General features: G+C 44.7%; 1 protein-coding gene across 1 annotated transcript in view; it reads right to left on the bottom strand.

The window, feature by feature from the left end:
• LOC147111683 (neutral amino acid uniporter 4-like) overlaps window positions 1-27,734 on the bottom strand; it is a 371,254-nt gene that overhangs the window by 301,594 nt on the left and 41,926 nt on the right. Inside the window, exons 7-8 of the mRNA XM_085998789.1 lie at window positions 15,807-15,891; window positions 224-451 (exon numbers count right to left, since the gene is read on the bottom strand). Of these exons, the coding sequence (XP_085854915.1) occupies window positions 224-451; window positions 15,807-15,891 (313 nt within the window). The remainder of the gene's footprint in view (window positions 1-223; window positions 452-15,806; window positions 15,892-27,734) is intronic.

Below are 27,734 nucleotides of genomic sequence, written 5' to 3'. Positions count from 1 at the left end.
TACCGCGGGCGCAATTTTTGTCCGGCCGAAACGCAAATACGCTTAGGACGGTTCTGGAATCGTCAGCTTTCTTTCGACGTAACACACGTGTAGGTACGCTCTATAACTTTCGAGTTAATTCAATACAGACAGACGGCATGACAGACAGACAGAAGAACCGCTTTATATATATAAAAAAAAAGATTTGTTTGTATGCAATTTTTTTTTTCCAAGTTAAACTTACCCTAATAATATACTGATAGATGATAACGAGGCTGGCAGCCATAGAGAGATTCGCCAAGAAAGAGAATACTGCAAGGTACTTTAGATCACGAATAAACACAAAACAGATCAAAAAAGGAAGCAAGCTCAGCATGTATATCCTTGAATCAACGTTCCAGTCTTCAGGTGGACTAATGGTACTGTTTAGGTCACTGTAACTTGTATGATTCCTCAGAAAACCTTCCACTACCTGTGGAAATAAAACATGGGTAAAATAACTTCCATCAGAATTAAACAAACACATCAGTACAAATATACATATAGGCTCTCAAATAAATTGGTTAATACATGAATGAATATAACAGAGGAGTAGTGGGAGTAGTGGTTTATGGTGCACCCCGCAGCTTAAGAGTTTGCAGGCAGGGAAAGAATAAGTGACCGCCAGACAGACAAGGACCACCAGGCAGGTAGTGCAAGAGCCCCCATAATGCATCCAACTCTCTAACTGGTGAGGGCGATAGTTCCTCTGGAGAGCACAGCCAGAGTCAGCACCACGGCACCATGGGTGGCTCAGCTGTACTGGGGGGCAGGGCGGGGCGGGGGAAAGAGAGAGAGAGAAGGGAAGCAGGAAGGTCGGGAGAGCAATAGTGATAGGGGATCCAATAGTTATAACAGACAGGCATTTCTACAGCCGCAGACGTGACTTCAGGATGGTATGTTGCCTCCCTGGTGCCAGGGTCAAGGATGTCACTAAACAGCTGCAGGACATTGAGGGGGGAGGGTGAACAGCCAGAGGTTGTAGCACATGACATAGGAAGAAAGAGAATGAGTTCCTGCAGGCAGACTTTAGGGAGCTAGGAAAGAGATTAGTAAGCAGGGCCTCAAAGGTGATCATCTCTGGATTACTCCTGGTGTCACATGCTAGTGAGTACAGATATAGGAGGACAGAGCAGATGAATGCATGGCTGGAGAGATGGTGCAGGAGGGAGGGCCTTAGATTCCTGAAGCAATGGGACCTGTGCAAGCCGGGAGGATTGCACCTCAACAGAGCCGGAACCAATATCCTCACGGGGAGGTTTGCTGGTGCTGTTTCGGGGGGGGGGGGGGGGGTTTAAAATAGCTTGGCGGGGGGGGGTGGGATGGGAATCAGAGCATGGATTCAGAAGGGAGAGAAGCAAAGCTGGAAATGGAAGGCAGAAAATTAGTGAGTGAGTTCGGAAGGCAGAGGGAACATAGGCTAGAAAATAGATAATAAAAGGGGTTTGGCAGTGCTTAATGGTATATACCTTCAGTGCAAGGTGTCTGGTGAATAAGGCAGATGAGCTGAGGGCACAGATAGACATGTGGAAGTATGATATCACGGCTATTACTGAAACATGGCTGAAAGGGCAGCTTAACATTCCAGGTTACCAGGCATCAGATAGAGAGGGGGATAAAAAAAGAGTGGGGGGGGGGTCGCAACATTGGTTAAAGAAACAATTACAGCTGTGAGGAGGGATTATATGTTAGAAGGATCATCAAATGAGGCCATATGAGTTGAACTAAAGAACAAAAAAGGGGCTATCACAATGCTGGGAGTGTACTATAGACCCTCAAATAGTTAGAGGGAGATAGAATGGCAAATATGTAGGCAAGTTTCTGATAAGTGCAAAAACAATAGGGCAGTAATAGTAGGGGATTTCAACAACCTAAATATTAACTGGGAATAGAATCAGTGTAAAAGGTATAGAGGATGCAGAATTCTTAAAATGCATTCAGAACTTTTTTAGCCAGTACGTAACAAGCCCAACAAGACAGGGGGCAGTTCTGGACTTGAGTTTAAGGAATGAAGCTGGGCAGGTGGAAGCGGTATTAGTGGGAGAGCATTTTGATGGTAATGATCATAATTCAGTTAGATTTAGCGTAGTTATGGAAAAGGACAAAGATAGATCAAGAGTAAAAGTTCTCCATTGGAAAAAGGCCAATTTTACTAAGCCAAGATGTGATTTAGCAAAAGTGGACTGGATACAGCGACCTGAAGGTAAATCAGTGTCAGAGCAATGGGAGGCATTCAAGAAGGAAATATGTTCCCACAAAAAGGGTGGGACTCCCAAATCTAGAGCCCCCTGGATGTCAAGGGGTATACAGGGTAGGATAAGACAAAAAAGGAAGCTTATGACAGATACTGGGAGCTAAATACTGTAGAAAGCCTAGGCGTCTAGAAAGCGCAGGGGTGAAATTAAAAAGGAAATTAGGAAAAAGAGAGGGCATGAAAAAATATTGGCAAATAACATCAAGGAAAACCCAAAGACATTTTATAAATACATAAAGAGCAAGAGGATAACTAAAGAAAGAGTAGGGCCTATTAGAGACCAAAAAGGTAACCGGTGTGTTCAGGCGAAAGACGTGGGTATGGTTCTTAATGAATACTTTGCATTTGTCTTTACAAAAGAGAGGGGTGATGCAGGCATTGTAGTTGAGGAGGAGTTTGAAATATTAGATGGAATAAATATAGTGAGGGGAAATATTATGGGGTTTAGCATCTTTGAAAGTAGATAAATCGCCAGGTCCAGATGAAACATATCCTAGGTTGTTAAGAGAAGCAAGGGAGGGAATAGCGGAGGCTCTGACCATCATTTTCCAATCCTCTCTGGCTACAGGTGTGGTGCTGGAGGACTGCTAACGCTGTACCGTTGTTTAAAAAGGATAGACTGAGTATTTACAGGCCAGTCAGCCTAACCTCGGTGGTGGGCAAACTATTGTAAAAAATTCTCTGAGGGACAGTATTAATCGTCATTTGGAAAGTCACGGATTAATCAAGGACAGCCAGCAGGATTTGTTAATGGAAGGTCACGTCTGACTAACTTAATTGAATTTTTTGAGGTGGTAACAAAGAGGGTCAATGAGGGTAGCACATTTGATGTAGTCTACATGGATTTTAGCAAGGTTTTTTTCTTACAAGGTCCCACATGGCAGACTGGTCAGAAAAGTAAAAGCCCATGGGATCAAAGGGAAAGTGGCAAATTGGATCCAAAATTGGCTCAGTGGCAGGAAGCAAAGGGTAATGGTCAACGGTTATTTTTGTGACTGGAAGGCGGTTTCCAGTGGAGCTCTGCAGGGCTCAGTACTAGGTCCCTTGCTTTTTGTGGTATATATCAATGATTTAGACTTCAATGTAGGGGGCATGAGTAAGAAGTTTACAGATGATACAAAAATTGTGTTTGATAGTGAGGAAGAAAGCTGTAGACTGTAAGAAGATATCAATGGACTGGTCAGGTGGGCAGAAAAGTGGCAAATGGAATTCAATCCGAAGAAGTGTGAGGTAATGCATTTGGGGAGGGTTAACAAGGTAAGGGAATACACAATAAATGGTAGGATATGGAGAAGTGTCAAGGAACAAGAGGGACCTTGGAGTGCATGTCCACAGATCCCTGAAGGTAGCAGGACAGGTAGATAAGGTGGTTAAGAAGGCATACAGGATGCTTTCCTTTATTAGCGGAGGCCTAGAATACAAGAGCAGGGAACTTGAACTGCATAAAAGTTAGAACACAGCTAGGGTACTGCGTACCAGTTCTGGTCACCACACTACAGGAAAGATGTGATTACACTCACGAGGGTACAGAGGAGATTTACAAGGATGTTGCCAGGACTGGAGAATTTTAGCTATGAGGAAAGATTGGATAGACTGGGGTTGTTTTCTTTGGAACAGAGCAGGCTGAGGGGAGACTTAATTGAGGTGTACAAAATGAGGGGCCTAGATAGAGTGGATAGGAAGGAACTATTACCCTAGCAGGGAGGTCAATAACCAGGGGGCATAGATTTAAAGTAATTGCTGGAAGGATTAAAGGGGAGTTGAGAACTTTTTCATCGAGGTAGATGGGGGTCTGGAACTCACTGCCTGAAAGGGTGGTAGAGGCAGAAACCATCAATACATTTAAAGGGTACTTGGATGTGCACTTGAAGTGCCATAACCTGCAGGGCTACGGACCAAGAGCTGGAAATTGGGATTACTCTGGATAGCTCTTTCGCCCGGCACAGACACAATGAGCCAAATTGCCTCCTTCTGTGCTGTAAATTTCTATGATTTACATTCAAGACAATAATATCAGCCTGTTTAAAAGGGGATCATTATGCACAAAAGTGATCTACAAGTATGAGAGCTCTTTTTTTTTTACACCTTTAAGTGCAACACTTCCTTAAGGTATTCTGTTGTCTTCCTTTTTTTGGATCCTCTCCCAGTCGAATGCAGACAAGCGTTCAGCAATACCACTCTGAAACAGATTAGGAGTTTCACAAGGCTGATTTGCAATTCCTTCAGAAGCAGAATTACCCAGCCTCTCTCCATTTGGCACCTCCCCACCATTACTCAGCTGAAGTCAGCAACTCACCATGTGGACAAACATTGACACTGGAGAGGAATGGGTGGGCTAGTAGCCTGCCCAGATCATTTGAAGAGTGATGGCAACCCTACCAGGTTGGTAATTTGTTTTTCTTCCTCAGTTAGTGTCTTCCACAAAACACCAAAGCATACCAAAGTAGGACAAATTTAAAAGAGGGGGCCCTTGAGTAGAAGGCACACCAGTTGTCACAACTAATTTTCCAAAAGCGCTTTAGTGTGCTACTTTAACCTAGACATTGTTTAGTGCATTTGTAAGGACTGCTCCATATGACAGCCTTGCATAGTCTATCAATGGGCACCTCATTTAGAAATAACTAGAATGCAGCTGTGGAATGGGTGAAATGACCCTTAACCTGTGCTCTGTATTCTTCCATGTAGCATAATTTAAATTGGGTTAATGTGGCTATTTCAGTCTTTTATGACTCATTAGCTATCTACTGTCTTCTCTTCTTCTCCTTCTTAGGCAGTCCCTCGGAACCGAGGATGAATTGCTTCCACATTAAAAATGAGTTTGCAGGTGACTGATGAGTCCAATGCGGGACCTACAGTCTGTCACAGGTGGGACAGACGGTGGTTGAAGGGGAGGGTGGGTGGGGTGCTTGGGTTGACGTGCGCTCCTTGCGCTTGGCTTCTGCTTGAGCCCGGCGGAGAGACTCGATGTGTTCGGCGTCTTCCCGGATGCTTCTCCTCCACTTTGTGCGGTCTTGGGCCAGGGAATCCCAGGTGTCGGTGGGGATACACATAGAAGATAGGAGCAGGAGTAGGCCATTCGGCCCCTCGAGCCTGCTCCGCCATTCAATGCGATCATCCAAATTTCTCCCCATACCCCTTGATCCCTTTAGCCTTAAGAAATATATCCAACTCCTTCTTGAATATATTTAATGTATTGGCCTCTACTGCCTTCTGTGGTAGAGAATTCCACAGGTTCACCACTCTCTGGGTGAAGAAATTCCTCCTCATTTCTGTCCTAAATGGCCTACCCCTTATCCTTAGACTGTGACCCCGGGTTCTGGACACCCCGACCATCGGGAACATCCTTCCTGCATCTAGTCTGTCCAGTCCTGTCAGAATTTTAAAAGTTTCAATGAGATCCCCTCGTTCTTCTAAACTCCAGCGAGTACACGCCCAATCGATCCAATCTCTCCTCATACGTCATTCCTGCCATCCCAGGTATCAGCCTGGTGAATCTTCGCTGAACTCCTTCCATGGCAAGATCATCCTTCCTCAGATAAGGCGACCAAAACTGCACACAATACTCAAGATGTGGTCTCACCAAGGCCCTGTATAACTGCAGCAAGACATCCTTGTTCCTGTACTCAAACCCTCTCGCTACGAAGGCCAACATACCATTTGCCTTCTTAACCGCCTGCTGCACCTGCATGCTTACCTTCAGCGACTGGTGCACAAGGACACCCAGGTCTCGTTGCACTTCCCCTTCTCCCAATCTATTGCCATTCAGATAATAATCTGTCTTCCTGTTTTTGCCACCAAACTGGATAACCTCACATTTATCCACGTTATATTGCATCTGCCATGCTTCTGCCCAATCACCCAACCTGCCCAAATCATCCTGGAGTTTCTCGGCATCCTCCTCACAGCACACACGCCCACCCAGCTTTGTGTCGTCTGCAAATTTGGAGATATTACATCTAGTTCTTGTCTAGATCATTAATATATATTGTGAATAGCTGGGGTCCAAGGACCGATCCCTGCGGTACCCCACTAGTCACTGCCTGCCACTCGGAAAAAGACCCGTTTATTCCAACTTTTTGCCTACTGTCTGCCAACCAGTTCTCTATCCAAGTCAATATCTTGCCCCCAATCCCATGTGCCTTAACTTTACACGCTAATCTCTTATGCGGGACCTTATCGAAAGCCTTCTGAAAGTCCAAATACACCACATGCACTGGTGCGCCCTTATCTATTTTACCAGTTACATCCTCAAAAAATTCCAGTAGATTAGTCAAGCATGATTTACCTTTTGTAAATCCATGTTGACTTTGTCCGATCCTGTCACTGTTTTTCCAAGTGCTCTGCTATTACATCTTTTATAATGGACTCTGTAATTCCCCGTTTTCTCTCTACCACCTTTTTTGAATAGTGGGGTAACATTAGCTACCCTCCAATTCATGGGTACGGTACGGTTCCAGATTCCATTGAATGTTGGAAGATGATCAGCAATGCATCTACTATTTCTAGGGCCACTTCCTTAAGTACCCTAGGACGTAGATCATCAGGCCCTGGGGATTTATCGGCCTTCAATCTCATCAATTTCCCTAACACCATTTCCCTACAAATACTGATTTCTTTCAGTTCCTCCCTTTCATCAGACCCTATGTTCCCCGACATCTCTGGGAGGTTATTTGTGTCCTCCTTTGTGAAGACAGAACCAAAATATGTATTTAATTGGTCTGCCATTTCTTTCTTCCCCATTATTAATTCCCCTGATTCTGACTGCAAGGGACCTACGCTTGACTTCACCAATCTTTTTCTCTTCACATATCTATAAAAGCTTTTACAGTCAGTTTTTATGTTCCCTGAAAGCTTACTCTCATATTCTATTTTCCCCTTCTTAATTAATCCCTTTGTCCTCCTTTGTTAAATCTTAAACTGCTCCCAATCCTCAGGTTTACTGCTTTTTCTGGCCAATTTATACGTCCTCTCCTTGGATTTTATACTATCCCTAATTTCCCTTGTTAGCCACGGTTGAGTCACCTTTTTTGTTTTATTTTTATGCCGAACTGGGAGGAACAAATTCTGTAGTTCATCCATGCGGTCTTTGAATGTTTGCCATTGCCTATCCACCGTCAACCCTTGAGTGCCATTCCCCAATCAATCCTACCCAACTCGCGCCTCAGACCATCGTAGTTTCCTTTATTTAAATTGAGGACCCTTGTCTCTGAGTCAACTACTTCATTCTCAATCTTAATGAAGAATTCTATCATATTATGATCGCTCCGACCCAAGTGGCCTCGTACAACAAGATTGTTAATTAATCCTTTCTCGTTACATAATACCCAGTCTAAGATGGCCTGACCTCTAATTGGTTCCTCGACATATTGGTCCAGGAAACCATCCCGTAAACACTCCAGGAATTCCTCCTCCACAGTATTGTTACTAATTTGGTTAGCCCAATCTATATGTAGATTAATTAAAGTCACCCATGATGATTGCTGTGCCCTTATTGCACGCGTCTCTAATTTCCCTTTTAATGCCATCCCCAACCTCCGCATTACTGTTTGGAGGTCTATATACCACTCCCACTAACGTTTTCTGCCCCTTGGTATTTCTCAGTTCTACCCATACAGATTCCACATCATCAGAGCGAATATCCTTTCTTACTATTGTGTTAATCCTTTTAACCAGCAATGCTACCCCACCTCCCTTTCCTTTTTGCCTATCTTTCCTGAATATTGAATACCCCTGGATGTTGAGTTCCCAGCCTTGGCAACCCTGGAGCCATGTTTCCGTAATCCCAATCAAATCATATTCGTTTACCTCCATTTGCGCAGCTAATTCATCCACCTTATGAATGCTCCTCGCATTAAGACACAAAGCCTTCAGGCTTGTTTTTTTTTTAATGCTCTTAGACCTATTAGAATTATTATTTACTGTGGCCATGGTGATTTATACCATTGATTTCTCTGACTGCCACTTTGTTTTTCTCCTTCCTATCTTTTGCTTTTATCCTCGTTTCCCTTTCCTCTGTCCCCCTGCTCAGGTTCCCAACCCCCTGCCATTTTAGTTTAAACCCTCCCCCAGAGCACTAGCAAACACTCCCCCTTCAACACCTTCACCGAAGCGTACGAGTGCATGGGCCTTACACTAAACATCTGTAAGACAAAGGTCCTCTACCAACCTGCCCCCGCCACTCAGTGCTGCCCCCCGATTATCAAAATCCACGACAAGGCCTTGGACAATGTGGACCACTTTCCATACCTCGGGAGCCTACTGTCAACAAGGGCAGATGTTACACTTTTTCAAGGAGGCTTTGAGGGTGTCCTTGAAGCGTTTCCTCTGCCCACCTGGGGCTCTCTTGCCGTGCCGGAGCTCCGAGTAGAGCACTTGTTTTGGGAGTCTCATATCGGGCATGCGGACAATGTGACCCATCCATCGGCGCTCATTGAGCGTGGTCAAAGCTTTGATGCTGGGGATGTTGGCCTGAGCAAGAACACTGACATTGGTGCGCCTATCCTGCCAATGGATTTGCAGGATCTTGCGGAGGCAGCGTTGGTGGTACCTCTCCAGTGCTTTGAGGTGCCTGCTGTACATGGTTCATGTCTCTAAGGCATACAGCAGGGCGGGTATCACTGCTGCCCTGTAGACCATGACCTTAGTGCCGGGTTTGAGGTCCTGGTCTTCAAACACTCTTCCTCAAGCAACCGAAGGCTGCACTGGCACACTGAAAGCGGTGTTGGACTTCGTCGTCGACGTCTGCCCTTGTTGACAGTAGGCTCCCGAGGTATGGAAAGTGGTCCATGTTGTTCAAGGCCTTGTCGTGGATTTTGATAAACGGGGGGCAGTCTGTGTGGCAGGGGCAGGTTGGTAGAGGACCTTTGTCTTACGGATGTTTAGTGCAAGGCCTATGCTCTCGTACGCTTCGGTGAAGGTGTTGACGATGGTTGGGAGTTCAACCTCCGAGTGAGCGCAGACGCAAGCATCGTCTGCATACTGTAATTCGATGACAGAGGATGGGACGACCTTGGATCGGGACTGGAGGCGACGGAGGTTGAACAGTTTCCTGTTTGTTCTGTAAATTAGTTCCACGCCAGTGGGGAGCTTACCGAGGGCGAGATGGAGCATTGCAGCAAGGAAGATCGAGAAGAGCGTTGGTGCGATGACACAGCCTTGCTTGACCCCGGTTCGTACGTAAATTGGGTCTGTGGTGGAACCGTTGGTCAGGATCACGGCTTGCATGTCATCATGAAGCAGGCGGAGGATAGTGACAAACTTTTGAGGGCAGCCGAATTTGAGGAGGACACTCCCTAATCCTTCACGGTTGACAGTGTCAAAGGCCTTTGTGAGATCAAAAAAGACCATGTAGAGCGGTTGGTGCTGTTCCCTGCATTTCTCTTGTAATTGACGTGCGGTAAAGATCATGTCCATTGTGCCCCTTAGTGGGCGGAATCCGCATTGCGACTTTGGGAGGAGTTCTTCAGCCACTGGGAGAAGGCAATTGAGGAGGATTCTTGCGATGACTTTCCCTGTGGCAGATAGCAGGGAAACTGCTCTGTAATTACCGCAATCGGACTTGTCACCTTTCTTGAAGATCCCCTGGCACGCTCTCCTCCTTCCAGATAAGAGAAATGAGTTCATGAAATCGCGCCAGTAGTGCTTCTCCGCCATGCTTTAGTGCCTCGGCAGGGATTCCATCTGCTCCTGAGGCCTTGCTGTTCTTCAGTTGTCAGATGGCCTTTTCAACCTCATGCCGGGCTGGGGTTGTGCGGAGATGGTGGCGGGTAGCATGCTGTGAGATGGAGTTGAGGACACTCGTGTCGAAGACAGAGTCGTGGTTAAGGAGATCTTCGAAGTGCTCCTTCCAGCGGGCACTGACTGCTTCCCTGTCCTTGATGAGTACCTCTCCGTTCTTGGCCCGCAGTGGGGAAGGGCCTTGGGCTTGGGCCGTAGATGGTCTTGACTGCGCTAAAGAATTCACACACATCATGGTTGTCGGCTAGCTGTTGGATCTCCTGCGCGTTCTCCACCCACCATCTGTTCTTTAGGTTGCGAGTTTTTTGTTGGACTTCGGCCTTCAGGCTGTTATGAGGAGACAGGTGTGCGCGCGTGCGCATAATAAAAAATAAAACCTAATGGCCCAGATTTTGCTGTGGCAGGGCATCTAATGGCGTCTACCATTAGCTAGACTTGCCCGTGCATATTTAGGATTTTAAATTTTTTGCGTGACAAGTTGCTGAAAGTGCGAGCTGAAGGCGTTGCAGCGAGGGAAACCGGGTATCTGGGACATGAGTGAACAGGGCAAGCATGCAGTATGATACACCATGTGTATCTCCTTAACCAATCAATCAAACTGAAAGATTGTGAAATAAACAGGATAAGGACTGAAAAGGAAGTGTAAATTAGAATGGGTGAATTCAATGTTAAATCAGGGACAGAAAGAGAAAGAAAGATTGGATTAAGAGAGAAAAAAAGACAAAGGAAAAGTTAAAAATCTCCAACAATTAATACCTGAAGGAACGAGACTCCACATATTTAATTTTCAGTGCCAGAGCGGTTGATTGTCAGTAATTAACACTTAGCGTCGTTAAAAGGGTACTTGGACTTGAAATTACAAAACTTAAACTCGCCACAGAAAGCTAGTTTGTATCTACTGGACAAATACAGCAACTTCACGCCATTCAATGCACTTCAATGTTGAGGCAGACGGTGCAATGCCATTTACGTGAAGCTAACAGAGAGGCTAACTCGGACAGCAACTTTTGGATATTTGCGTTTAACAGAGCATCGGTCTCTCACCTGAAGTTGCTGTATTATTTGCGCATAAATAACAGCGAGCGCCATTAGCCTTTTAAATTAGAGAGCAATATCTGGGGCAACCTCTTTTTCCTTACACATCTTAAGCAGATTGGGATGTTTTTCTCCAAAATAGGCACTATATAAATGCAAGCTGTTGTTGAGTTGTGTGCTTTCAAATAAGTATATATAGCTTAACAACTAAAACAAATGGTGCAATTATGTGGTCACTTTCATAATGATGCAAGTTGAGTGTGCAGACAGGAAACTCCCATCATAATTCACAATGCATCCAGATGAGTATGGATGCATTAGCTCCTTCAGCCCATCTACTACCTTCCCATTACACCAAGACATCTGGGGATTCGAGTACAGCTGATTCAGCAATATAACCCAGTCTTCTATTTGCCACCTTACACTGTTTTGACATGTAAGCAAGAGTCAACTAACAACCCATGTTTCTTTCAGTTTCCCATTTGGCAAAATCCATACCACCCATGTGACTGCTATATATGCAGTATCTTGAATTTTTCTATACTGAATTTAATTTGCCACTTATTCCAAGTACAACTCCCATGGCGTTCTCTTTTTTAAGATCTTAGCTACCTCCTTGGAGTATACACTTCCTCTTAGTTTGGTGGTATCTATGAATTTAACTACTTTGCACTGAGGCTGTGATTCCAGGTCATTAATGTATTGTAGAAACAGAAGAGGCCCAGCACAAAGCCCTAGAGTGTCCAACTCAAGAGCTTCCCCCACAGCTCTTAATACTATCCTCTGCTTCTTTTACTAGGTCCCAATGAGACTCCACAAAGCACTAACACCAAGTGGTTCAAGATTCCTTTTAACAGGCATCTCACACCACTTGAGCTCCCCACTATGTGAAGGTAATGCAAATCTTAGTTTCAGAAGTGCTTAGGCAGCCAGTGGACTTCCTGAGCACTTTAAAGAAAGTCCTGCAATAAGTTTATAATGTTAGAATGAGACAGCTAATGTGCTCTGCACATGCACTCACGTTATTAAAAAATTCAGAGCTGGGGAGCAGGGGTCTGTATATGTATTTATTAAGAGTGCATGCAGAGCTCTCTCAGTAGGCAGTGTGGGATAGGCAGTCCTCAGAAGAACAACAGTGTTTGTTGGCTGCATTTTGCACTTTATAGCTGCCACTCTCCAATCTGCAGTGCAATATAACTGCAGGTTTACGTAGGAGGAAAACATGATTTACAAAAGCAATTACACTAAGATGACCCAATATCGCCAACTCAATTACATAAAATATGATTCAAATTGTTTTCCCTTGTCTGATTTTGTGTAATACTTAGCAGGCAGCCAAGTCATAGTAAATAAAAGGGAGCAAGATTAAAAGCGAGGTATCTATTTTTGGAGATGATCTTTACACAGAAAAGAATCAAAACTGCATTAGTTTCTTCTCTCGTTCCTGGTTCCATTTCTTCCACATATCAGGTGATCAAGACAGCAGATGACCTAGTTGGCCCTCTCCTCTTCCTTATCTATGTACATGCTGCCCTTTGGCAACATCATCCACAGACATGGGGTCAGCTTCCACATATACGCCAACCACACCCAGTTCCAGCTCGACTGAACCTTCCACTCCCTAGGTGTTGGCAGGCTGCTTGTCCAATATCCAACCGTGGATGAACCGCTGTTTCATCCAGCTAAACTACAGAAAGACTGAAGCCATCGTCTTTTGCCCCCACCACAAACTCCATACCCTCACCATCGATTCGCTCCCCCTCTTCAAGCACTGACTCAGGCTGAAGCAGACTGCTTGCCATCTCAATGACCTATTCTACCGCAAGCTGTGTTGCCAATCTCATATCCTCTCCATCAAAGACCACCTAATTTTACCTCCGTGACATCACCCACCTTCACCCCTGCCTCAGTCCATCAGCTGCTGAAACCCTCAACCATGCTTGTACTACCTCAAGCCTCAACTATTCTAATGCTCTCCCAGCTGCCCTCCCATCCTCCACCCTTCGTAAATTCCAGCTCATCCAAAGCTCTGCTGTCTGCATCCTACCCCGCACTAAATCCCACTTGCCCACGACCGCTTTCCTTCATGACCTATGTTGGCTCCCATTACCTCAACACCTCAAATTTAAAATTCTCCTCCTCTTATTTAAATCCCTTATGGCCTCACCCTCCCCACCTCTGTAACCTCCTTCAGCTCTACACTCTCCTCCACCTGCCAATGCATTGATCATATGAAGAATTTCCTGTACCAGTCCTAAATTTGTCTTTTGCTTCTACCTGCATTTAAAAGCTAATAACAATTTAAATTTAAGTTATTGACAAAGAGGAACACTGATAATTTCTCAAAAGGATTGCATCAACAGTTTACTTTTTAAGGTAGGCAAGAGAACTTCAGGATAACAGACAAGTCATCATGCCACTGGAAAGAAAATCAATTTATTAATCAGCACAGAACTGTCAGTGTTGGAGAGGCAACGTAACACTCTGCAAGAGTCATGACAGTGAACACAAAACTACAAAGCTAGTCTGTGACACAAAAGAAAAATATGGAGGCAGTGCTCATTTAGAAATGGAACATATTAATTCAATAAAGGGGACAACTTTTCATATTATTTAAAGTCATTGTTGAAAACACAAAACTTCATGACTGCAGAAAAAAAAACTTTAAAAATACAAAACATTCCATTTAATTTACAGTCTCAATAAATGCACTTTAACTACAGGAAAGGTTTATCTCAGCAGAGATACCATGACATCCAAGATGGACTGACGTACAAAGAACAGACAGGAAAATCTCAGGTTGGCCTGACAAGCGGGAGGTATTATTGGTAACAAACAAAGAATACATATTAGTACATGACAATTTCAACCAGAAACTACTATTTTTTATGAAATCTAAACATCTTTTCATCTTTCAATCCTCTGAAAAATGAGAAGCCATTTGTAGCATTCAAAATATGTTTCATAACATCTCCAGAAATATTCTGTATACCTTTGTGTAAGTGATTATTTTCCCCAATAGTAGTTCAATTTTTTTAAATTCTACTTTATCTCCTGTAACATTGCACGAGGAGCCAAGATAAAATGTAGTCTTAAAATGAAGTGGAGTTAAGGTGGCAAGGGATAATTGAACCAGTGAGTGCAGGCGTGGTACAGTCCCCAATTTAACGTCAAACTTACAGCAATTTGGGAAGCAGAGAATTAGAATAGGTTAAAGTATTGGAGTTCCTCTGCAGTAAAGGCTGAGGAGCAGACACAAAACTGAAGTGTTACAGTGCCACCACTGTTGAGGGTGAATTACGGAATGACAACTTCACGTAAACCATTTCCATTATAAACGTGTACATTGAAATTTAGAATGGAAAAAGTTGCCACCAAAGTATGATAAAAGCATGATGAGAAACAAGGACTATTTTAAACAGGAAATGCATGCAGACTAAGGTTTTTATTATATTATAGAAATGACAATACTACAAAATTAAAATGTCTAGAACAATTACATTCCCCTATTATTTCCTGTATCAGTTTCACTCTTCTCCAGGTTTTGGGAGGTTTTAATTTTAGTGCATGTACAAAAATAGAAAATCAAAGAAAAAAGACCCCGAGACACCCATATACACTAAGAGAAGCGCCAACAGAAACCAATACTCAAAATGAAAGAAAATCAGCAAGAGACTTAAAGGTACAGTCAAACTAAATGATAATCCACAATTACATACAGTTCACAAACACCACTTGTATAAAAAAAACTCTCACTTAAGCTCTAGTGCTTTTTTTAGCCGAGCCCTCCGCCAGCAAATGTCCATTTCCCGGGGATCTGTCAAGCTGAAACCTGACAGATCACAAGTTCTGTGTTTTCGCGCATGCGCACTGCACGCAGAAACCCGGATCTTGCGGGGCACTTACAGCCGCGTACACAGGCCCCAGAAAATCCAGGCCAATGTCTTGGTGTGTGACCTGAATCAGTCTTTGTCTAATGACCTCAGTCTTTAGGGACTATCCCTGTGGCAATTGTGTCAGTGCACGACTGCCCTTATTCCACACCTAACGAGGTATAGAAGACTGATGTGTTCTGCAGTATAAAGAACACAGTCCTCATTGTAGTATCTAAAGTTAGCCCTGGTCCCCTTTAAAGGCAAACTATTGAGCCTTTGTTTCTTTTCCTGATTTTTTTCTCAAAATTGGGACCAGAGATGTACACACATCTTATCAGGGACATCAGCACAGCACATACAACACAAAGTGTGTGTAACATCCTCATGGACATTTTACACGCACATCTCCACACCTGATTTTTGGTAAGAAAAGAATGGAAAATTTCAGATTTTTTTCTCAGATTCAGGGGGAAAATCATTTTTCTAAATACAGATTTGCTACTCAAAAAACAATCCAGACATTTATTGTTGGGAAAAAATGGTAAAAACTGGTTTAAATGATCCCTATTATATATAAATATAGAGGGCAGTTCTTTTTGCTAAAAGTTAACCTATTGTCTCCCATTATAATTACACTCTCCTTCTGAACGGACTTCTTAAAACATCAATAGCAAATCCAGTGTTATTTCTAATGTTTAATATTTTTGAAGTGCAACAAATAAAGCAGTTATAAGCAATAAAAAAGCAGTGTAATTTTGTCACAGAAAGGTTGCAAGATGGATGACAGGAGTTACGAATCTTCAAGCTTTCACAGGGAGTAAATCAACCATCTTTTTTCAGTTGTTAAAGTCTAAATCAAGCAATTTTAACTGCCCACTATGACTCACCTGTTTCATGTTAGCAGCAAGGAAAACAAAATAAACCGAGCAAAATCCCAGTTGTGTAATAATGAGGAAGAACTCAACAGTCGCCCTAAAAAGAAAGTTACATTCATGTCAGCCTAATAAACAATTTTGAAATTAGGTTCTTTATGCTACTTAAGTAACATACAGAAAGAACAAAACCAAAGAACTAGCATTCATGACCCAAATACATTGAAAAGCATATCACAGACAATGAAGTACTTTTAAAGTGTAGGCACTGTTGTAATGTAGGCGAAAGTGGTAGATAATTTGCATATAGCATAGTCCCACAAACAACGAGATAATCTGTTTTCAGTGATGTTGGTTGAGGGAAAATATTGGCCAACACACTGGAAGATCTTCCCTGAACAGTGCAATGGGATGCTTTACGTCCACCTGAGAGGGCAGATAGGCTTTCAGTTAACGTCTCATCCGATAGATGGCAGCTCCAACAGTGCAGCTCTTATTATTGCACTGAAGTGTCAGACTAGATTATGTGGGTAATAATATAAAACGCTGGAAAAACTCAGCAGGCCAGGGCAGCATCCGTGGAGAGAGAAACGGAGTTAACGTTTCAGGTCGAAGACCCTTCGTCAGAACTGGAAAAAAAAGCAGGAAGAGGGATAGATTTTAAAGCAAGTGGGGGCTGGGAAAAGCAGGAGGGGATGAAAGAACAAAAGAGAAGGTCAGAGATAGGATAGAAAGCAGGAGAGATTAAGAGACATTGAGAGACATTAAAGGAACAAAGGATGGCTCTAGATGAAGTATGAATGGCCCTGGCCAAATGAAGGACAGCTGCCATTTGGGAGGGAAGAAAAAAGCCCAGACGAAAGTGGGTTAAAAAAGGAATTAGAGGGGCCGAGGTTATGATCTGAAATTGTTGAACTCTATGTTGCGTCCAGAGGGCTGTAGAGTGCCTAATCAAAAGATGAGGTGCTGTTCCTCGAGCTTACGCTGAGCTTCTGTGGAACAATGCAAGAGGCCGAGGACGGTGAGGTCTGAGTGGGAATGGGGCGGTGAATTAAAGTGACAGGCCACCGGGAGCTCGGGATCCCACTTACGGACTGAACGGAGGTGTTCCGCAAAGCGGTCACCCAATCTGTGTTTGGTCTCCCCAATGTAGAGGAGACCACATCGTGAGCAGCGAATACTAAATTGCAGGAAGTACAAGTAAATCGCTGTTTCACCTGGAAGGGGTGTTTGGGGCCCTAGACAGTGGGAAAGGGGGAGGTATAAGGGCATGTGTTGCACCTCCTGCGCTTGCACGGGAAGGTGCCGGGAGAAAGGGAAGGGGTGCTGGGGGTGGTAGAGGAGTGGACTAGGATGTCACGGAGGGAGCGGTCCCTATGGAATGCTGAAAGGGGAGGTGAGGGGAAGATGCGTTTGGTGGTGGGATCACGCTGGAGGTGGCGGAAATGGCGGAGGATGATCAGTTGAATGTGGAGGCTGGTGGGGTGAAAGGCGAGGACAAGGGGAACTCTATCGTGGTTCCGGGAGGGAGGGGCAAGGGCGAGGGCAGAAGTGCGGGAGATAGAACGGACACGGTCGAGGGCCGTGTCAACCACAGTAGAGGGGAATCCTCGGTTGAGGAAAAAGGAAGACATGTCGGAAGCACTGGTATGGAAGGTGGCATCGTCAGAGCAGATGCAGCGAAGACAGAGAAACTGGGAGAATGGAATAGATTCCTTACAGGAGGCGGGGTGGGAGGAAGTGTAGTCCAGGTAGCTGTGGGAGTCAGTGGGCTTGTAGTGAATGTTGGTCAATAACCTATCCCCAGAGATGGAGACAGAGAAGTCGAGGAAGGGAAGGGAAGATGGATCATGTGAAGGTGAGGGAAGGGTGGAAATTGTCAAGTTCGAGGCGAGAGCAGGAGACAGCACCGATACAGTCATCAATGTACCGGAAAAAGAGGGGAGGGAGGGGACCAGAGTAGGACTGGAACAAAGAGTGTTCCACATGTCCCATGAACAGGCAGGCATAGCTAGGACCCATGCGGGTACCTATAGCAACACCTTTGATTTGGAGGAAATGAGTGGAGTCAAAGGAGAAGTTGTTCAATGTGAGAACAAGTTCAGCCAGGCGGAGGGGGGTGGTGGTGGTGGATGGGGACTGGTTGGGCCTCTGTTCAAGGAAGAAGCAGAGTGCCCTCAGGCCATCCGGGTGGGGGATGGAGGTGTAGAGGGATTGTACGTCCATGGTGAAAAGGAGGCGGTTGGGGCCGGGAAACTGGAAACTGTTAAAGTGGCGGAGGGCGTCCGAAGAGTCGCGGATGTAGGTGGGAAGAGACTGGACAAGGGGAGAAAAAGAGTCGAGATAGGAAGAGATAAGTTCCGTGGGGCAAGAACAGGCTGAAACGATGGGTCTACCAGGGCAGTCCTGTTTCTGGATCTTGGGAAGGAGGTAGAAGCGGGCTGTGCGGGGTTGGGGAACTATGAGGTTAGCGGCCGTGGGGGGGGGGGGGGGGAAGATCTCCAGAGGAGATGAGGTCAGGGACAGTCTTGGAAACGGTGGCTTGATGTTTGGAAGTGGGGTCATGGTCCAGGTAGGAGGAGGTGTCGGAGAGTTGGCGTGCAGCTTCCGCTAGGTAGAGGTCGGTTCGCCAAACAACAACAGCACCACCCTTGTCAGCAGGTTTAATGACAATTTCGGGGTTGGATCTGAGAGAATGGAGTGCTGCAAGTTCAGAGGGAGGTAGGTTGGAGTGAGTGAGGGGAGCAATGGAGACGGCCGATATCACGGTGGCAGTTTGCAATGAAAAGATCGAGAGAGGGTAAGAGGCCAGAGGGAGGGGTCCAGGTTGAACAGGAATTCAGAAAGCAGGAGAAAGGGTCAGCCGTGCGGGGAGAAGACTCCTGACCAAAGAAGTGGGCACGGAGGCGAAGGCAGCAGAAAAAGAGCTCAGCATCGTGCCGAGCTCAAAATTCATTGAGGTGGAGGCATAAGGGGATGAAGCTCAGGCCTTTGCTGAGGACTGATCGTTCGGGGTCAGGGAGGGGAAGGTCAGAAAGGATAGTGAAAATGCAGCAGGGGGTGAGATTGAGAGAAGGGGGGACAGAGGAAAGTGAAGGGGAAGAAGGTTCCGGAGGGGCGTTGGTGTCCAAGAGTTGATGAAGCTTGACGTCAGAAAGGAAGAAAAACTGTTTTTTGTTGAAGCGTCGGATGAGTCGAAGGATGAAATGGAACTGTGGACCCAGACAGCTTTGACTCTCTGGACTCAACATAGTGTTCAACAATTTCAGATCATAACCTCGGCCCCTATTATTATATATATATTGCTGTCCTTCATTCGGCCAGGGCCATTCACACTTCATCTAGAGCCAATCTTTGTTCCTTTAATATCGCGCAATGTCTCTTAATCTCTCCTGCTTGCTATCCTATCTCTGACTTTCCCTTTTGTTCTTTCATCCCCTCCCCCTTTTCCCAGCCCCCACTTGCTTTAAAATCTATCCCTCTTCCTGCTTTTTTCCCAGTTCTGACGAAGGGTCTTCGACCGGAAACGTTAACTCCGTTTCTCTCCACGGATGCTGCCCTGGCCTGCTGAGTTTTTCCAGTGTTTTCTGTTGTTATTTCGGATTTCCAGCATCTGCAGTATTTTGCTATCGTAGATTATGTGGTTTATATGCTCAAGTACCAGGATTAGGGCCTGAATCCACACCCTTCTGTCTCGGAGGCAAGAATGTGTCAGTCACTGAGCCAAGGCTGACACCTGATGATCCCCAGGTGGTCTGTAAGGGAATTCCAGTTGGGAGGCAAGTCATCAATCTTCTGTGTTTTCTTATATTTACTGGTATTTCATTACCAGTGCATTGATGGCATTGTTTTCTTTTGGATACATGACACAGTCTGTAAGAAGTTTGGATGGGGGTGGGTCCCAGTAGAATATCAATATTTGTACTAAACCAAAAAGTTTGAATAATATTGGCCAACCATGAAGTATGAACAGAGTTGAAAAATAAAACAAAGCGGTGGAAATACACAGCAGATCCATCAGCATCTGGAAAGCCAGGTTAATGTTTCAAGACAAGAAAACAGATGCAGGAGAAAATGGCACACATTAAAGAATCTGGCAATCATTATGTAGATGTGTCAAGATTCCACACCACAGGGTAACCCAGCAAACTATTTCACATTTACTACTTGCCCGTGCCAAAACTTGACAACGTTACAGCTCTGACATTATATCTCATGCATGCCCATAATCACAGTCGCATGCATATTCAAGAAGATAGCCCTGCCACACTCACTTTTCCAAGTGCTTTACACATCAAACCATTGTAACACAACCTTGCTGCATGGTCACTTACGAACACACAGATGGCAAGCAGGTTGGGCACACGTTTGCTACTATGACTGTGCTCCTTCAACTTTTCTGTTTGCACAAGATGGCATGAAATTGAAGAGAACAGGTGCCAATTACAGAAAGGCTTACCAATCAGAGGCCTTTGATGCAGCTATCCTGGAAATAAGAGCATAGGGGGAGTAGGAAAAGAAGAAGCAGGAGGCCTCTCCTGAACTCCAGTTTAGTACAATCCTGCAATTACATCTGGTTTACCTTTTCACTCATTCCTACTCAAGGATACACAAAACCACAGAGACACCATTTGGTATTGTGCAATGCAAGTTATGTTTAAAGGTGTGTAAGCGAGCGAACATTCTAAGATTTGTCCCTTTTCTATCTTCGTAGAGCAGCACATCAGCACTGCTGCTAGTGACCCAGAGCCAGACAGCACCATAGATTACCCCACATCCATGTTGCCAACATATCAATCCAGAAGATGAAGGCAGTGGGAATGAGGAGGTAGTAAAGGTTGAGGTATAGTGTACAGATGAAGAGAAACAAGTGGTGGCGGCAGAGGATCTGATGGCACCCATGTAGCCATTTGGCTATCTAAGATGGCCCGCACTCTTGGGAACCCTGACACTCACTAAAATTCTAAACTTAGTTATGCTGATACCTCCTTTCTACAAGTGATAAATATGCTGACTCTTGGCTGTCACTTGCTTGATGTATCTGAACAGCCAACCAACCAATTTGATAAACGGGTCGGTGGCAGCTTGGAACGATCAGGGAGTGTAAATGTTGCATGCAATGATAATCTTCAATGGGAAGATTTGTCTTCATGATTAAAGTTGTTTGCAGGTCACCTTAAAGAGATTGCATAATCTGTGACAGTCTGAGAAGTGGAGGCAGCAAAGGCTAGAATTCTCGAGATGTCTTAGTCTACAAATGTGGGTCCTGGAATAAGGATGGGTGTGTATCTAATGCCATTCTTGTCCTACCATGAATTGATCTTTCTCATCTAAATCATGCAAGCGCTATTGAAATTCCCAAAGGAATTTCCATCCTATAACCATTTGCTGCAAGTCAAATTGCAGCTGCAAGACTGTGGCAGGAAAAGGAATGTAACTAACAGTCTCACAATGCAAAAAATGTTACACATACAGCAACAGGAATGATTGCACAAAAGAAATGCAGATGAAACAATTAAGTGAAAGAAAAACGAAACTTGGCAACTAACAGTGAAAACCCCAACACAGCTTTAAGAAGTTTATTTATACAGGCCAAGCGGCAAACATTTTACATGGGCAAGGAGCCAGTGAGTAAAATGTGAAATCCAGCATGAGTCAGTAACGTGTCTCCAAAGATTTAATGAAGCTCACACTGATCGGCAGTGTAGTGTATGTGCCTTTAAGAGCCCCAGGTGTACTGTAATGCCGGTAATGGCCACTCGGGCTATATAAGCCTGTATATTGTGTTGCATCACTTAGTTCCCCTCCAGACTTTGTTTAGTAAACACCTATGAAACCAACTCCTGTCTTCAGTGTCTCGATCAACACACAGACACAACAGTGGCGACGAATTGGAAACGGACTTACCTGCAATTCGGCAGCACCTCAAGGACATCGATTCCTCTGGCGTCCAAAGTTGAAGAAAAATCAAGAAAAAGAAAAAGCTGTAGTTTCACCAGCTAGCCAAGCTGGTGGCAGGTACTGCAATAATCCTTCCTGGGCGTCGGGCTGGGGCTCCAGCAGCTGGCTCTACAGCTGGGCCTCCAGCGGCTGGCTCTACAGCTGGGCCAAGCAGCGAAAGCGGAGGCAAGCAGTAACAGACGGGGAGGGAGCACTCGGGAGACGGCCGGCGCTGCAAGCAGGTCAGCGTTCAGACCTAGAGAGAGAGTCCGGCGGGAACGAGCCTCCAACTGTAAATACATAAATAAAAAGAACGGAAACCGCAGGAAACAGCGTTGTCATCGGCAGCAGCGGCGGTGAAGCGCGTGAAGCGCCATATCTTTACTGCAGAACAGAAAGAAAAGCGCGGGAAGCGCCATTTTTTTTCTAGGATGCCTAAGTCTGGCAATATTGATGCTTTTGATAACGAGATAGAGGATTGGACCACATATGTGGAAAGAGTGGAGGTATATTGCACCGCAAATGGAATAGAAGATGAAAAAAAAGCTTCAGTACTACTAAATCTAATGGGCGCAAAGACATACGGGCTGTTACGAAATTTAATCACTCCAGCCAAACCAAAGGACAAGAATTTTAAAGAAATTGTTGATACCCTACAGGAGCACTTAAACCCAACACCGCTGCTGATAGCGGAACGATTCAAATTCTTCAAGAGAAATCAACACAAGAATGAAAGTAACGCTGATTACCTCACCGAATTAAGAAAGCTATCAAAACACTGCCAATTCGGGGCAGAACTAGCAGATTATCTTCGAGACAAATTCGTCTGCGGTCTCTTAAGTGAAGGAACACAGAAAAGGCTGCTTTCTGAAAAAGATTTAACACTGGACAAGGCTTTCAGTATGGCTGTATCATACGAAGCAGCTGCAAGAGGAGCTGCAGAGATACAACGAAAGACACAGGACTTCGGCACCCATGAAATGACACAGGGTTTCGAGAGATGTTATCGCTGCGGCAGATCCACCCATGGCCAGAGGGACTGCTGGTTCAAGGACAAAGCATGCAGGCAATGCGGAAAGATTGGACACATTGCACGGGTATGCCGATCTGGACAAAATAAATCCACAGACAGGAAGGAAAAAAAAAAAAATCAATAAAGAAAAGTACAGAAAGGTACAAATGATGACGGACAGTAGCTCCGAAGACCAGAAGAGCGATAGCGACTCCGAAAACAAGAGACTAAGCTGTCTCAAATTACATAATGTACTTGCCAAAGATGATTACCAGACCATTTGGGTTACCCTCACGATAGCAGGGTCCCCAGTTAAAATGGAGCTAGATACAGGATCAGCTCTGACCGTCATAAATCGACGGGATTACGAGCGGCTATTTCCGCATATACCTTTAAAAGACACATCCATTATCTTGAAAACATATACGGGGCAGAAAGTATACCCCAAAGGAAAAATAAGGGTGCCTGTTGTATACAACGGCAAGGAATTACAAAAGTTGTATTTATACATTCTACAAGATGGTGGTCCACCGCTGTTGGGACGCGAATGGATCAAGAAAATACGTTTAGACTGGCACTCCATTCAGGCACGGACGGTGACCAGTAAGAAAAAAAACGATGATGACGCCATACCTGAACGATTAAAAGACATCTTGGCCAACGCCAAAGAAGTGTTTCAAGAGTAACTAGGAACCCTGAAAGGCATCACCGCCTCAATAAAAGTGGAAGATGCAGCAATTCCCAAGTTTTTTAAAGCAAGACCGGTGCCATACACAATTCGTCCAGCAGTCGAGGCAGAGCTGGAGAATTTGGAAAAGGCAGGCGTATTATCCAAAAATAGATTGGAGCGAGTGGGCAACACCCATCGTTCCAGTCATGAAGAAAGCATTGAATAATGATAAATCTGAAGAACAGAGAAAAATTCGCATCTGCGGAGACTTCAAGGTGACTGTAAACCCGGTCCTTCACACGGTACAGTATCCTCTTCCGAGGATAAAAGATATTTTCGCCTCACTATCCGGAGGGAAACGTTTCACCAAAATTGACTTGGCACAGGCATATCTACAGATGGAGGTTGAAGAGGCCTCTAAAAAATCTCACGATAAATACACACAAAGGTCTGTACCAGTACAATTGACTGGTTTTCGGAGTAGCATCCGCTCCAGCTATCTGGCAAAGAGCTATGGAGCAAGTCCTCCAAGGGATTCCGGGGACTCAATGCTACCTAGACGACATCCTTGTAACAGGAGAAAACGACAACGAGCACCTTGCCAATTTGGAGCAGGTGCTCACTAGGCTGAGAGAATGGGGCCTACAAGCAAATCGCCCCAAGTGCGAATTTTTCCAAAATCAAATATCATATTGTGGCCACATAATTAATAAGGAAGGGTTGCATAAGTCACCTGAAAAAATTGAAGCGGTCATAAAAGCCCCAGCACCCGAAAATGTTTCACAATTAAGGTTGTTCCTGGGATTAATAAATTACTATCATAAATTTTTACCGAACTTATCAACTCTTCTACACCCTCTTAATGAACTGCTACAAACAGGAGTAATTTGGAAATGGAGCGAAGACTGTAAACGTGCCTTCCATAAATGCAAAGGCTTAATCACATCCAAAGAAGTTTTGGCTCATTACAACCCATCACTGCCAATCAGACTGGCGTGCGATGCATCCCCTTACAGCGTAGGAGCAGTATTATCGCATAAATTCCCTGATGGCTCGGAACGGCCGATAGCTTTTGCGTCACGCTCATTGAACTCAGCTGAGCGTAACTATGCCCAAATCGACAGGGAAGCACTCAGCCTGGCATGGGGAGTGATGAAATTCAACCATTACCTACACAGACAAAAATTTACCTTGTTGACTGACCATCAACCCCTCATCTCCATATTCAACCCTAAAAAGGGTGTTCCCATTATGACAGCGCAAAGGCTACAGAGGTGGTCCCTTTTTCTAGGGGCACACCAATACAACATAGAATACAAAGGATCAAAACAGCATGGGAATGCTGACAGGTTATCGCGCCTACCGTTGCCAACGGTAGAAGAAGCACCTACCGTAGACCCAGTGGAGATTTTCCACTCTACCATAGTCGAATGTCTACCAGTAACAAATTCTGCCATTGAAAGGGAAACTAGAAATGACCCGACTCTCTCACGAGTCTACGATTTAACAGTGAAGGGATGGCCAGCACATGGCGAACCACTGTTGCCAGCATTCTCGCAAAGAGGAGAACAGCTGTCAGTGTGCCGAGGAACCTTGATGTGTGGATCCAGAGTGGTGATTCCACCCAAACTCCAGGATAAAGTTCTAAAGAAGCTTCACGAGGGGCATCTGGGTGGAGTGAAAATGAACAACCTAGCCAGGGCGTTTGTATGGTGGCCAGGTATCGATGGAGACATCGAAGAAATGACCAAGAGCTGCCTAGGATGCCAGAAGGTCCAAAACGCTCCACCCCAAGCCCCTCTACATCCATGGGAGTGGCCCTCATCTCCCTGGCAAAGGGTACACATCGACTTTGCTGGTCCATTTATGGACTGAATGTTCTTAATCGCGGTTGATGCACACTCCAAGTGGCCGGAGGTAATAAAGATGTCCTCCACCACCGTGGAAAAAACCATCACAGTATTAAGGACCATATTTGCCAGGAATGGGCTGCCGGAACAGATCTGTTCTGATAATGGACCGCAATTTGTGTCCGAAGAATTCAGGAAGTTCTTAAAAAACAATGGGATTAAGCACTACACGTCCGCCCCATACCATCCCGCCACCAATGGATTGGCTGAAAGGTTTGTCCAGACCTTCAAGAAGGCCATAAAGGCCATGGGTAATGAAGACATAAAACTTCAGCACAAGGTGGATAACTTCTTGTTCGCATACAGGAATGCAACACATATGATTACAAACCAAACTCCCGCCATGATGTTCTTCAATAGAAGCCTAAGATGCCGGCTGGATTTGATCAAGCCCAACATCAGAAGGGACGTGGAGAACCGGCAATTTCAAGGCATGAATGAAAGGCCAACTAGAACCTTCCAGATAGGTCAACAGGTTTTGGCCCGGGACTACCGTACCGAGAAATGGCAGCCTGGAACTATCTGCACACGACTAGGACCGCTGATGTATACCGTGGACATCGGAGAAAGCATAATAAGGCGCCATGCTGACCAAATCATAGAGTCATCCGAAAAGGGACAACCTACACAACTCTATACGCCTAACAATGAAGTAGAGATACCCATATCTACCTCCGATCCGGTGATACTGGAACCCGATGAACCCAACACTGGCATTCAAGCCAAATCAGCCTTGCCAAAAGAACCTACTACACCACCAGAAACAACTACACCACCGAGGCGTTATCCGGACCGAGTCAGGAAGCCTCCAGAGAGACTGACTTATAATTAATTAACTGCAGCAATATGTAGGTTATTTTTCTTGTAACATGTAATTAATAATTACTTAAAATATCATGTACTGGTTGGCTAAAAGGGGAGGAATTGTAGTGTATGTGCCTTTAAGAGCCCCATGTGTACTGTAATGCCGGTAATGGCCACTCGGGCTATATAAGCCTGTATATTGTGTTGTATCAGTTAGTTCCCCTCCAGACTTTGTTTAGTAAACACCTATGAAACCAACTCCTGTCTTCAGTGTCTCTATTAACACACAGACACAACAGGCAGCAAGGCTTAAAATTAATTTATTTGCTGCAAAATGCAATATGTTGTACATCAGGGCATTGTGCCTGGTTTTCTGGTGTGCGCTCTTGGCAAAAGGAGCCTTGTAAAACCAAGACTTGGCTGAAAGAGTGGAATTCTACTGCCATTAAATCTCAACACATCGCAGAAAACCAGTACCTCCATAAAAATAGCAGGGGCCATGGATCTATATATTATTGGACAAATGATTCAGGTCTCTGCTAAATTCCGCTTCCCACAATCTCAATAATAAAACCACTTTGACTGAGTAAAAGACTTGCATTTCCTTTTCAATATTTTCTCCTCATCCCCTGAATGTGCTAACTTTTCTTGGGGTCAATGCATACCAATCCAGGGTACGGTAGCTTAATGTTTATTGTAATTGGAATAGCAACCTGGAGGTCATCAGTTTAAATCCTACCATGGCAAGTTGTGAAATTGAACGCAACAAAACTAGCACCAGAAAAATGCCATGAAAAATGTAATGGTTCACTAATGTCCTTCTGGAAGGAAAACTGCCAAGATTGTGATTATCTTTGACTACAGAACACAGGCAGATAAAAGTAAGGCTGCCTCAGAAAAATACTACCTGGAAAAGCTAGAGGCGAGAAACGATTTGTCTCTGCTTCAACAAAGGTTACCGATGCCTAATATTGGAATTAATTCAATTTAATATCCTGGATTTATCCTGCATCCCAGTTACAACAACATTTTGCACTCTCCACCTTATATTAAACTTCCATGTGACAATTACTCACATTCTTTCAAAATCAGTAGCTGACTGATTTTTAAATACTCCACCCAAAGAAATCTTACAAAGCATTAAAATAATTTCCTCTGGCCTACTGTTAAAAATGTAAATTAGCCTCCAAAAACAAAATATTTCCTTACTTCCCCCACCCAAGGCTGAGACAGCTCACAACTGTCAACAAGTTGTTAGGTAAACAGATGCTGTATATAAGGTTGTGTGCTCCTTTAAGTCACAAGGTCCAATAGCTGTGCCTTCCTGAGATCAATTAGGTTAACTGCTCTTAGGCCAGTTCTGAGTTCAAGGTCACAGATTACAGATCAAAAGAACATAAGAAATAGGAGCAGGAGTAGGCCAATCGGCCCCTCGAGCCTGCTCCGCCATTCAATAAGATTATGGCTGATCTGATCCTAACCGCCAATCTACTATCACAGAACCATCTCCTGAATCTAACAGAATTAGACACACAAAATAGAAGCAGGATCAGGCTACACGGCCACTGGGCTCGCTCCGCTACCCACAGGGCCATGTCCGATCCGAA

Source organism: Somniosus microcephalus, chromosome 10 (assembly GCF_052327205.1).
Source record: "Somniosus microcephalus isolate GS21.2 chromosome 10, FLI_Smic_1.0, whole genome shotgun sequence".
Classification (NCBI taxonomy): Eukaryota; Metazoa; Chordata; class Chondrichthyes; order Squaliformes; family Somniosidae; genus Somniosus; species Somniosus microcephalus.
Note: the sequence above shows the minus strand (reverse complement) of the source record. Positions and strands in the feature narration are given on the sequence as shown.